General features: G+C 41.1%; 1 protein-coding gene across 2 annotated transcripts in view; it reads right to left on the bottom strand.

Annotated features, from left to right (window-relative positions):
* Positions 1 to 13,126, bottom strand: part of loxl2a (lysyl oxidase-like 2a) — a 30,225-nt gene that overhangs the window by 9,632 nt on the left and 7,467 nt on the right. The window contains exons 1-6 of one of the 2 annotated variants that reach the window (XM_029431475.1): positions 6,343 to 6,466; positions 5,970 to 6,200; positions 3,978 to 4,194; positions 2,521 to 2,704; positions 314 to 465; positions 59 to 226 (exon numbers count right to left, since the gene is read on the bottom strand). In XM_029431475.1, the coding sequence (XP_029287335.1) occupies positions 59 to 226; positions 314 to 465; positions 2,521 to 2,704; positions 3,978 to 4,194; positions 5,970 to 6,200; positions 6,343 to 6,359 (969 nt within the window). In that variant the 5' untranslated portion in view covers positions 6,360 to 6,466. Of the gene's footprint in view, positions 1 to 58; positions 227 to 313; positions 466 to 2,520; positions 2,705 to 3,977; positions 4,195 to 5,969; positions 6,201 to 6,342; positions 6,467 to 13,126 lie in introns of those variants that run through there. The other variant, XM_029431473.1, reaches the window with a different exon arrangement.

Genomic DNA, 13,126 nt, shown 5'->3' on the forward strand with positions numbered 1-13,126 from the left:
GCTCGTCTTAAAAATGATTTGTTGGACGTAGATATGCAGAACAATATTCACACCTTACCTGGAAAGCATTGCTGGCAAAGCCCAAGCCAAGCTGCCTGCACACGACCATGGCCTCCATGGTCCCCCAGCTGTCACTGCACACTGTGCCCCACACCGTGGAGCCGTTCCTCTCTGCCAGAATCTCCACACGGCCCTCAGAGGGATTACGGCCGCCATTCAACCGAAGCTAAGGACAGAGATAGACAGATTTGTCCTCCAGTTCTATACTAATCTTTATTTTTGTTCTACTAAAGAGATGCAGAGAGGTACTCACTCTATTGTGGAAGCCCATGGCAGGAACATTACACCTGACTGCTGCGTCTTCCTCATGGTTGCAGCCCAAAGCGTCCCGGTTGAAGTAGCACTCAGTCAGTGACTTCTCAAACCCAGAGCACTCCACCTCATTCATGTGGACCGACCCGATCCCTACGGAGAAACAAAAGCAAAACAAATTCTTCAATTATTATTAAACTGATGAGTAAACTTATGGTCTCTAAACATTGGACAAACAGCTGGAGCTGCATCATGTAATGTAACTTTCATGTATTACCATTACTAAAAACAACAACAATCTGAAACACGAGCCTGTACTTCCCACCTGAGTAAAACAGCAGAAGCCTCGCTAGCGTTTGTGTTTTCTTAGAACAACAAGTCCATCTACAGACCGACAGCGCGAAGGAAACAAGCAGTCAGCTATGTCGAAAGAAAATGAGACACTTGAGGCCTGTAAAAAATTTAAAATTCTCTCTGTGCTTCTTCTTTTTTTTCCAAGTAAAAGTCATTTCAGTGGAGCGGAGTTTCCATAATAACATGTGTGAGTACTCTCTCCATGCTGTTTTTCTTCCCATGTGATTGAGCAGGAATGTCCTTAGTGATGGGAGCTCTGAAACTACAGCCAGAGACTTTGTGCAGCCAGTGGAGACAAATACATTTCCAACAGGAAGAACACAATGTTGCTGTAATCACAGTCAATGTCCTGGTCTGGCAGATAATTAGATTCAATAAATGATATATGTATCTTGCTTATCAAATGCAAGACACAAAAACAAATGAAGTGGTATCCTTAATCAGCTGAAAACGAGTGAAAAATATAAAAAATGATATTCATAGAAATACATAGATTGTATAACTTATATCTTTAAATGATACTAAACTATGTCTCAATAACAATTAAGCCAAAAAAAACGAGTCTCCCATACAAGTACCAGTTTAGCTTTAATGACAGTCCACTTCAGTGACTTCTGAAAACAAACACAATAAGCTATTCCAAATCTATGGTCTGTGTGTGGCACCATTTTTGGATCCAGTGGTCAGCTCATAAAGAACTACATCCCTCGAATAACCCCGTGCACTCTCCACCAAAGAATTCCTGATCTGAAACACATAAAGGCTTTTTTTTCCTGGCTGGAACATCGTGTGCGCTCTAGTGTTTTGCCATGAGAATAAAGCAGAGGAGAGGACGACTGATCCGACGCACATATGATTCTTATAAGGCTGTGGTATATTGCATTTCGCAGAATCAGGTTCTGGGTCAAGTTATAAACATTAACGTGCTACTCCATACATTCCCCAAGTTATTTATATGCTTACTTAAGGTCTACTCTGATTGAAGTGAGACAAAAACAGGTGGTGGTACTGAGGCCATAGATAAGGCGGAGGTGGGAGTCTCTGATTTCAGTCCACACCTTTCATTTTCACAGCTGGAAATGAGCTCTGCTTGAAGTTGAGCTTGGACTTTTGTTGAGTGATAAAGTGGTGAAAATGTTAAATGTGCTCAAAGCTCAAAGCCTGTGAACAGTTACATTTAACACTATCTCACAAAGATCCTTGAATGTGTGCAGTATGGCACCAGAATAATTACAGGATTTCTTCTAAACCCCGACCATACCTGGATACTTGAGGCCATGTTGACTGATAACAATATATCAGCTGATTTATTTTAGTTCTATTTTAATAAACCCGTAACTCATAGGATCCTTTAAATTGTGATATCAAAGAATTGTGACCAGGGCATCCCCTGAACAATGTAACGGAGAAACTGTTTCTGAATGACCTCAAACAAACCTTTAGGCATTTCTGTTCTGCAGATGTCTGCCGCTGTGCTCGCCACTTCTTGTAGCTCGGTCTTGGATGCGTGCTTACGATTTGGCACACAAACGCTATATTTCTTTTGGAAGTTGACTTAACACCCAGAAACGTCCTTAAATGCAAGTGCTTAAATCGAGGCAGAGGGCAGAGCCTGTGCAGATACAGACACCGCCACACACTTCTAGTGAGTCATAAGTGATGATTGAGATGGGTTATTTTAGTTTTTATTGTGCTTATTGTATTTGTAAGACTCTCCCACCCTCCCAAAAAATGTGTATTTTAATCATTCTACTTTGAGGTATTTGTTATTCTTTATTCCGGCACACTTCACCCTCCATGTCGCTGTACCACCATAAGTACTACGTTACAGAGTGACTTATCTGTAGGTCATACCTTGTCCCAGTCGGGCGCCAGTCAAGGCCTCTTTGGCGCTACCGAACCCCAGCTCTCGACACACCACGGTGGCAGCTCGAGTGTTCCAGTTGTCGTCACACACTGTCCCCCACTCCCCATTCTTCAACACCTCCACTCGGCCCTCGCCAATCAAAGCTCCGCCTCTTAGCCGTACCAAGGGTTGCTACGGAAACAGTCCACCAAAAACTAACATTAGTGAAATGTTATAAAAAACTGTCTTTTAAATTCAAATGATTATTTCTTGAATCTGCAGCAATTGATGAAGCTTGAATGAAATGGATTCAATTACTTTAGTTAGTGACATAACTTAAGCAGCAACATGTGTCAACAACAACATCAGTAACATATATATAATATCCTTCATCAGGTTAAATCCTCAATAATGATTTGCTACAAGCAGGCTCACTATGCTGATCATAACTGCATTCAATATGTAAATAAAACTAGTTGATTCCCTCGTGACACTTTTATATTGGATTACTATTGTTTCTTGTTATGTGGGAAAGACCAGCTGTTGCCTTGGTGATAACTTATCAACAAATAAACGGGAATACTGATTTACTAATTTGATTGTACAGACTGCATGACAGATGTTTAGTGTTCTTTCATTCAAATGCTTCCAGATGCTGGACTACAGGGAGATTAATGAGAAGGAAATGCTGGACTCACAACAAGGTTTGAGAATAGGATGGTGCATCACGTGCTCACCCCACTCTGTGTTTACGTAAAGATTTATGCTTGATGGTCTCATAATGTAATAATAATGCAGCAACATATCTGGACAGCAAACATTTTGAATCACACATTCAAATCAGCACAAAAGAAACATGCCTGTTTTTCTTGTGAAAATAACGATGAACTAATTGAATAGTAAAACGAAGTTATTCAAGAAATGTCATAAACATCTGCAGTGTGTGAAACTAAAGTGTCAGGGAGTGCTGATGTATTTCTCCCACAAGGAAACACTCCAGATGGGATTGCTCTGAACAGAATACGCGACTGTTCTTCCTTATTAGAAACACTCCAGACATCTGATTCTGCTCAGTCAAACCAAATCTCCAAAATCCAATTATTGACCTTGTTTGCCCTCCCTTTCAGGACATGCTGCCTGCAAGTCTATGGCATGTATTTGCTGTTAAAACACAGTTTTTCTTTCTGTCTTATTATTTCAGTGTGCACTGTAATAAGTAAGGCAGTTATCTTTTTTTTACAACTGTTACTAAAACAGATTCCTGCACCTAGTTAAAAGAGCCAATAACTTTGCACACGGCCACAGAGATGAAGATCCCTGTTGTTCACTTTAACACTGAAATAACTTGCAAACTTCACACAGAAAGGACAAGAGCTGCGTTTCAAACCCAGGACGTCTTTCTTAAGAAGCGACAGAGCTGATCCACTGATCCACTGTGCAGCCAAGCGTGCACCATCTGACCTACCTCCACCCTGTAGGCCTTCCTGTAGCCGGCACTGACGCTGGGAGCAAATGCACGTCCAGGCACACAGCTGACCACTACAGGCATGCCCAGCTCACAGGTGCGGTTGCCCTTCAGCTTTATCTCTCCGCCCATCTTACAGTCGGACAGGTCGGCCTCGTTGCCTGTGCAGTTGATGGAGAAACCCCAGTAGTTCTTCTTACGACGCTTGGCCAGCAATCTGAGGAGGAATAATACAATAATACAAACTATTACAAATGATACTGTCTGCTTCTTCTGTTCATTTGGACTGAAACGAGTACTGCACAAATGGTTGGCAGTACTGTAAAGTCTTTTAAAACAGCACACTTCACACAAATATTAAGGAGCTTCTTTATGGAAAGAGAGAATTTTAGTTATTTATTGTGAGGAGGTCAACAATGACCATACCACGCTGTGAAACACAATGAGGGAATTATTGTAAGAGTAGAGTGGAAGTCATCAACTAAGGGTCAACAACAGAGGACACTGAAGCAGGTCGGGTCCTTGGAAGAAGCAGACCATGTAATGAAACCAGCATGAGCTACAGTTACAGCCTTTCAGTTCTTATAGCTTAACCACATGCTGTAAACAGAATGTACCTCCAAGTCGGTATGAATACAAGAAGAGATACTAAATTTGATTGAGATGTTTTTTTTGTTGGGCAGTTATTGGCACGGTTGGTGATTAGTGCTGGCTTTAAAACCCTCGCAGGCTTCGTGATAAACAAACAACAAAGTGCTGGTTTGAAGTGCATAATATTGTAATTAAAAGATTAAAAGTTAAAATGCATCTTTATGTAACATTAGCTCCAAATCAGATGAGATCATGTCAACCAAAACTATAAAAATAGAACAATTTAAGTAATTTTCTTTGCCTTCATCTTACTGTATCATCAGCAGGTCTACTCAAAGCCAAAAGCATCTATTTGAATATCAAGTTGCACTTTCGACCACATTATATGTGATTATCCTGTTGACTCACAGTATTTTAATCAAGTGCATGTCTGACATCTCTCTGATCTTAATTTCCCTGTGGTCGGTCTGTGGTTCTGGGAGCCTTTCAGATGATTGTAGAGACCAACACTGACTGGATGTGCATAATGAATAGATTAGACTAACAAGAAAACATAAACTCATGCACAAAGACTTCACTGAAGACTAAACCAACAAAAATATGTTCTTCTAGAGGGCAGGTAGCCACATTTGTTTCTAAAGAGACGTTTGATTAATGGATTTCTACCTCAGGTTGAGCTGTTAGAGAGAAACATGGTGTGCTCTTTCATGCAGTTACCAGATCAGGAGATTTGTCATGTGGTTATTCTCTCACATGCCATAAGCATCTTCTTTTTACTTTAGTTACCATCCGATAAAAATGATAAGACACAAAGTGTTTTGGAAATAGCTGGCTTTATCTTAGACATTTTGCTCAGCAGGAAACAATTAGAAGCAGCCAAAAGAGCCACTGTTTCACAGCGTATTGCAATAAGTGGTTTCCCAGCAAGGCTCATCCTTCATCCTCTAAAACTTCCTCTGGCAGCGTTTGGCTTCTTGTCAAGAATCTCCAGGCCTGTTCAATCTCAGTGTTGAAAACAGATGAAGGGTTGAGAGATGACCAGTGTAAACAAACATGGCTACCTAACGTCATAAGATTCGTTTGCTATGATAAAACATTCCTAAAGAGACTAAGACTCTAAGAATCAACAGTACCGCCCAGGAAATGCAATATGATTTACATAAAAAGAGTTTGTGTCATGTAGGAATGTGTGTTGTGCCTCAAACGATGTGTGTTTGACACAGGCCTGAATTTAAAAGGATTTATTATATACAGTATGTAGCACTTCTATATCTCCATAACCTAAACTGTAGTGAACTCAAATATACGTTTATGTTGAAGTTCAAGTCATGTGAAACCTTTTATTATATACATTTAGCCTGATTTAAATCCTGCTGCTGGTCCCGGGCAACCATTACTCACTTGTAGGATCGGTTATTGAAGCGTTTCTCTGCGGGGAAGCCATACATGCCACAGATGACCCGGCTGTTCTTCTCCGTCCACTCCTCGTTACAGATCTGTCTCCACTTGCCTCCGTCTTTAACCTCCAAAAATCCCTCAGTGATGGGAATCCTTTTCCTCTGAGAGTAGGTGGCTCTGAGCCTCACATCCTCCACCTGCACCGGGACACCCTGAGGAATAGCAGAGGAGATGTTTCATCACTGCATGCTATATTACAGGTAATGTACAAACAGTTTCACCTCTTTGAATAGACTTTAGTCCATCTGGAGACACGTGTGCTGAGCCTACACAATAAGAGTTTTATATAAGTTTGTATAAGTTTAATAAGTTTTATTCAACAGGTAGTACCATTCTTTAGAGTTACTGTTGTCATTCAAAACATCAAATATCAGCATCAGTCAAACCCTGACTAAAGACCTGACCACAGCTATACATGAACGATTAAATCTTCTTCTTCTTCTTCTTCTTCTTCTTCTTCTTCTTCTTCTTCATGCTATCTGCGTGGATCTATGGATGATGTCTGTTCGTCCCCCACTTTGGTCCAGAATTAAATATCTCAGCTACAGGATAGTTTCAATTTTGTTGCAGACATTCATAATCCCCGAAGGATGAATCCTGACTTTAGTGATCCTCTGACTTCCTGGCGCCACTATGGGTTTCACATTTAGTGGTTTTAAGTGAAATGTCTCAGGGACAACCAGATGGATTGCCATGAAATTTGGTGCACACATTCATGTCCCCCGGGGGAGGAATCATAATAAGTTTGGTGATCCCTAGACATTTTATTTTTATTATATTTATTTCATCAGGTCAATTTTTTAATGAATTCCCATCAGCCTCAGCTATGAGTTTGTTTTAAGTGCTAAATGGCAAATGTTTGCATGCTAACTCGCTAAACTAAGATGGTGAACATGGTAAGAATTATACCTGCTTAGCATCAGCAAGCATTTTCACTGTGAGCATGTTAAGATGGTGGGTGGTTCCTTTCCAGGCAGGCGTGTGACTACGTGATCTCCTTGATGGGGACTTTTGGCTTTGTCAAATCAATCGATGGTTTTAGCGCCTTATTTGATTCAATGTGCTTTCGACTGAGAATCACTGCCTGCCATTATGAATCCAAATGTCATGTATTCAGGGACATATTTCCTCACCATCACTTTTTCGTTTAAAAAACGGATCCATTTTGTGTCACTGCAGCCGAGGGAACGTTAGCTAGCTAACAGTGGCCAAACACGTTTGTCTCTTCCTGATGATGAGTCACGATTGGCGTGATGATTTTCAAACGTAACTGGTCATTGAAATTATGCATCGCTGTTTTTTTTTCTGGGAATTCTTGAGCACATTTAGTGCACATTAGTAGAAATAACTAACTTGGGCAGTACCTCCGTGAACCACTAGATGGCGCGCTGGGGCCCACCGGTGGGAATTTAGAGCAGTGGTTCCCAAATGGTGTGCCGTGAGACAAATCCCGGTGTGTCGTGGGATTTTGAAACAATTAGGCCTATTGCATTTAAGTGTACACAAGGTTATGAATGATTTTTTATTTACTTCAGTGTTTCCCCTAGGTTTACTGCTCTGCAGGGTGCTGCCTGGGCTGGATCAGGTCCGTGCGTGGCGCAGATTTTTTAAGTTCTCTCCTTACTTTTTCTCCGCTCTGTCTCTGACTGTAATTGTGTGCGTTCGCGCGTGTGTGTGTGTTCGGAAGCGGAGCTCCGCCCCTCACGAAGCAAAGCAGAGGAGAGAATGTAAATATGCAAAGCAACTGAAATGTGCACATAAATGAGATAAATGACATAAGCATTTAGTTTATTTAATAAAAGAGCACCTGTTCAATGTGAAAAGTGAGTTGTGAATATATAAAAAAAACAAAAACGTCTTGAATTTTAGGGGGGGGGGGGGGGGGGCGCAGCGCAGGGAAACACTGTACTTTATCCGTAATTTGTCCTACACACTTATTTCACAATATAGAAACAATAGGTCTTATGTGCTTTGGCCTAAATATAAATAAAACAATCATTAAAAAAAAGAAATCTGTCAAAGTGAACCAGTTTTAGTCATTTGCGCATGGTGGGAAATATTAGAGTGTGACACATCAAAGGCTCTCTGCTAGTGTGAAGGAGAATAGCTTCTTACAAGGACTATATAAATAAATGTTCACAGAGTGATTACAGTGATACTATGTGTTATAGAGGGGATTTTTCCCGGATATGAACTCAGGTGTGCCCTGAGATTTTGGCTTGGTCTTTGGTGTGCCTTGGCCACAGAAAGTTTGGGAACCACTGCTTTAGAGGATACAGTTTGTTATGTCTGTCCTCTGGACTTCACATGAACTGTTCCAGTTGATATGTTGTAAATACAATATGGCCTATAAGTCATAAAGGAAGAACGTATTGTGATGGAATGCGAAAGTTTTCGAGAAATCATTTAAATACAATCCCACAGTGGTCTTTTAGTGCTGCACAGTTGGCACAAATGCTTAAAAATACAGGTTGAAAAATCTGTATATTAAATCTTTGTTCAAACTTGTTAGGTGTTGCTGAAAGGCCTTAGCAGTGTCGATGAATGTCTGGAATCTTTGCTCCATCTTTCTCGCGTCTTCAGAGTTTAAAGCTGAGATGTAAGAGCCCGAAGCTAGTTGGTGGGCAACATAAATCAGTCAAGACAGATCTGTGGAAACCAGCTGACAGTGTTTTTCTTTCTCCATAAAAAATTACAGAGAGAAAAGAGAATAAATTATAATGCACTATTGTTATATTACTTGATGACAAGTTACTGGATATTTACATATAAAGTGAAATACTGTATATCACTATTCTCACTGTAACAGTAAACCAAGAACCTGAAATGAACCAGTTGAGCACAAAGGGAGAGACACCAGTCTTTCCCCCACGGGGAAGTGTGGAAGAGAACTAGCCAAATGTCTCTTCAGAGACTTCTCACGTAGCATCTTGAATTTCTTGGAAGATCAGAAAACAGAGATCACTGATAGGAGACGATAAAAAATAAAAATATTATCATGAAAGTGTTATTGTAAATCAAGATTTTAAAGAGAAGACAGAAGCTGCTGACAGAGTTCAGGTACGGTCAGTGTCTGCGGATGGTCTATAAATTATAAAGGGCTGTAAAGCCGGGGGTCACCCACCCTAGTTAGTATCATGTGTCCTGAATCAGGAAAGAATGGTAACCTTTGACCCCCAGGGCTTTATAAGAAAACAATTACCTAATAACTCTGTCATTGTTCATTTCACTCCTTAAGGCAAGTTCTGCAGTTCCTGGCTGGGTGTGAGGTTGCACTGTGGGGGCCAAAAAAGAGGAAAAACTCTGAGGTGCTCAGTGGAATGCAAATGCTGATCTCAGTCATTTCGTAACGGCCCGCTTATTTAACTCTGCAAGAAACCAACATCCAGGCATGTCTCCCAGAAATATTAAACGTTTGCCCACAGGGTGGTTTCCTGTGATGGCGTCAGCCTGAGGGAATGTTCAAGGCTTCAGGCTCTCTAAACACTGAAGACTGCAATGCAGGAGGAGCCACGACTAAGTCAGACTGTTGCTACTGTGACCCCGGTCCTCCCACCGAACGCAGTGGTTAGAGCGGGTAGAAACCACTCTTTCATGAAGAGTGTTTTCCGTCAGTGCCTGGCAGCATGAGAAGGTGAGGAGACATGATCATGATCACGTATCTGGTGTTCTCAATTTAAAACCCATCTTAAAAAAGCAAGATGATGTAGAGATGATTCATTATGGTATAAAAAACATGAAGCTACTTAAAAACATGTAACAGAAAGAAAGAAAACTAAGATGACACACGTGTACGGCTCTATAATCTATAAGTGGCTAAACTGGAGTTCACCTGATCCAGGAAATCAAACGGAAAATGTAATTAAAGTGACGCCAGGTGTGAAGACAAATACACCAGACGGGACATGGGGTACGAGGTGAGTATGAAATAGGGCACTGAGAGGGGTCTGGCCAGTGTTGCATTTGGCACAGAGAGAGAGGAAACTGGCCGTCTGAATGTGTGAGACTAAAGAGAAGAGGACAGATCTCCACAGCTGGGATCAGTCCAGGCATTTCCCCCCCAAACCCAGACCACCAGACGTAAACTCAGCATAGTCCTGTTTGGCCGTTGGCCCAAATCTACATACTGGTCACTTCTTTTAGCAGTCTTTGTAGAGAAACTATACAGTACAAAGAACGTGGAGCCAGGACGATATTTCCTTCACGTCAAAATGCCACAACATTAATTTTGAAATCTGGTTTTATGAGGAAGTAAAGAATGTTTGACATTGACATCTTGTTTGATAAATCCGTACAAAATCCAAAGAGTAAAAAGGACACGGCCAGGTACCTGTTTCCTCTGAACTTTGACCATTTTGCCGACATGTGTGGTGGACGAGTGAGAGCAGGGTTTCCATCCTGCAGGTCATACTGAGGTTAATTCTCCACTGGACTTTTCTACAAGGTTGCCTCATCTCCCAGTCACTCCCTAAATGTGTGTACTGTGGTGATTCATTCATTCTGTGGCCTTTCTCCAAAACTACTATTTTCCTGTTTTCTGTATAAAAAAGAAATCATAAATGGAAGTGAAATATTTGAGAACTGGTTCGCTGGACCAAAATAATTCTTGGTTTGTAAGTGATGAGTTACAAAAAAAACAAGTCTGAAAGAAATAGAAAAAGAAGAAACCAGTCATTATTTAGCTCTATTCATTACTAGTCTCTAAAGTGAGCATTGACTATTACTGAACTCTTTCCAAATGGAGACCAGACTTGTTTTTGCAACTGGGCCCCCCTCAGTATGTAGATGTGTGAACACGAGACTGTGGTCTAGCCAGTGTCTGACTAATGCTTCCACTACTGTGCATTTCTTCCGTTTTATTCAGCCCTCCAGCCCCGCCGCACGTTTATCAACATGTGCCTTGAGACGCTTGCGCAATCACCTAGACCCCCGCCCCACCTTACAAAACATGGCAAGTATGAATGATAATCACGGCACACAGTTTAGATGAGAAGCAGGAGCACAGCAAGGCTCTTTCAAATGACTTTCACATCTGCCCCACCCTACTCTCTGCTTAAGTTTGCCTGACTGACTGAGAAAGTGTGTGTGTGTGTGTGTGTGTGTGTGTGTGTGTGTGTGTGTGTGTGTGTGTGTGTGTGTGTGTGTGTGCTTTACATCTGGAATATCTATGAGTGAGTGTACTTCTCCCGTCATGGCAATGAAAAGGAAAAGAATCATTACTATAGATACCCACACAGATACACACAGCTAATCTCAAACTGGGGTTAAATTCATTGCTAAATTAAATAATGCCAATATTATCAACTATCAATTCTCCTTTCCAGTTTTTATGCTAAGATAACCATTTCCTGGGTGTAGCTTTCCTCAGCAAGAAAGCAAATAAATTCCAAAAAAATCAAACTGTTCCTTTAAGTTGAAATGTTTTGTGAAATGCTGAAACTACACTGTACCCAGATTGTGGACTAGATCTTTAATTTATGCCACTCCAATACAAATTAAATGTTTACTGCATTATCGTAACATTTGGGCATCTTTATCGTAACATTTACTACCTTAAATTGTGCAGTGAGACTTTAGTTTTGATGCTTATCTGCACTGTGAATATATTACTTCACATTCACAGTCTGAAAGGTCTAATAATTCATAAAATGCAGGTATGAATAATAAAAGTCTGGAGTTTGGGCACGCTGCAGCCCATTTGAGATCTGAGGACACAGTGTGAATCCAGCTGTTGAGCATGTGGTGGATCCGTCTGCTACTCTGTCCGCAGGAGAGAAACTTCCGCACACGCGTCAACCTTTTCTCCCCTCGATCACTCGCCTCCTCACAAGCCTCTTGCATACATCATGTTGGAGGCAAATCCAACTTTGGCTCGGGTTTCCTTTTGTTGTATAGCAGCGCGTCGGAGGAACTGGAATTTATGTAAGCGGATACCGCCGCGCCTGATGGAGAAGAGCAACCTTTGCCCTGTTTAGATGTGCGAAGAATCAACAGGCTTTTACCCGCCGCATTCTGTTATTACAACTGGCTTTGGACGTCTTTGTGTTGATTCTGGATGTAATTGTTTGGTTGGAGTGAACACACTAAGTGGTGTGGTGGGCAACTGCAGCTGATTTTTGCGCTGATTTCTTTCTCTCACCCTTGAGGAAAAAGATGAGCTCATCTTATGCAAGCAGTCGGCTGAGATTTATTTATCTATATATTATTTATCTACCACGTTGCCTATGTTGGTTTCGTAAACAACCAGAATGGCACGAATAAGAGTGATTCAAGCTTACCTAAGAGACAGTTCCCACTGAAGTGGACAATATATTATGCAACACTAGCATAGCAATGCCTTCTTTTTGAAAAACAGTAAAGAACATCCTAGAATAACTCAGATCAAACTTAACCATGAGCTTATAATTATCCTTAAATAACACATCACCCTCTCTCATAAACATCTTGCATATCCAGACTGAACTGTCAGGCATTCTCTCATGAAGGAGACATATTTAGTCCTGTGCAGCGAGCCATTCACACGGGAACAACAACCGAACATGGAGGAGCCGGTTGAAAGGTCCTCACTAACAGATGATAAACACAGTTTCACTCCAGCTGTAGATGTTACACGATAAAATATTCAACATTAATCAAGACAATGATTCAGTCAGCCAGGAATGAATGTTTAGTTCTTGTGTTAGAAGCGTTGCATAACTAGTTAGAAAGGCACAGCTTTAGTCTTAGGAGGAAGATCGGTAGCAGACAGCTTTAAACACTAGGACTGGGTATACGTACTCGGTATCGCTAAAGTATCGACCAAAATAACCGAATACCAAGTAGTATTAAAACTACTCCACACAAACGATAACTGCATTCGATCTTTCGTGAACCCAGATCTTGAACAAAATGACTCATTGTTGGGTTTAACTTTCAGCCAATCACAGCACTGCGTGCGTCGACGTGTGATTTGGCCACTACTGCAACATCTAAAACCCCAAACAGTCTGTGGTGTGGTGAAGTTGAGCGCGGTATAAAGTAATATTTTAATCCGTTGAACACTTTCAAAATATATTTGTCTATAATAATTGCATGGGGAGTAGTGTTCTGGGCATTTTACG

This window comes from Cottoperca gobio, chromosome 5 (assembly GCF_900634415.1).
Source record: "Cottoperca gobio chromosome 5, fCotGob3.1, whole genome shotgun sequence".
Classification (NCBI taxonomy): Eukaryota; Metazoa; Chordata; class Actinopteri; order Perciformes; family Bovichtidae; genus Cottoperca; species Cottoperca gobio.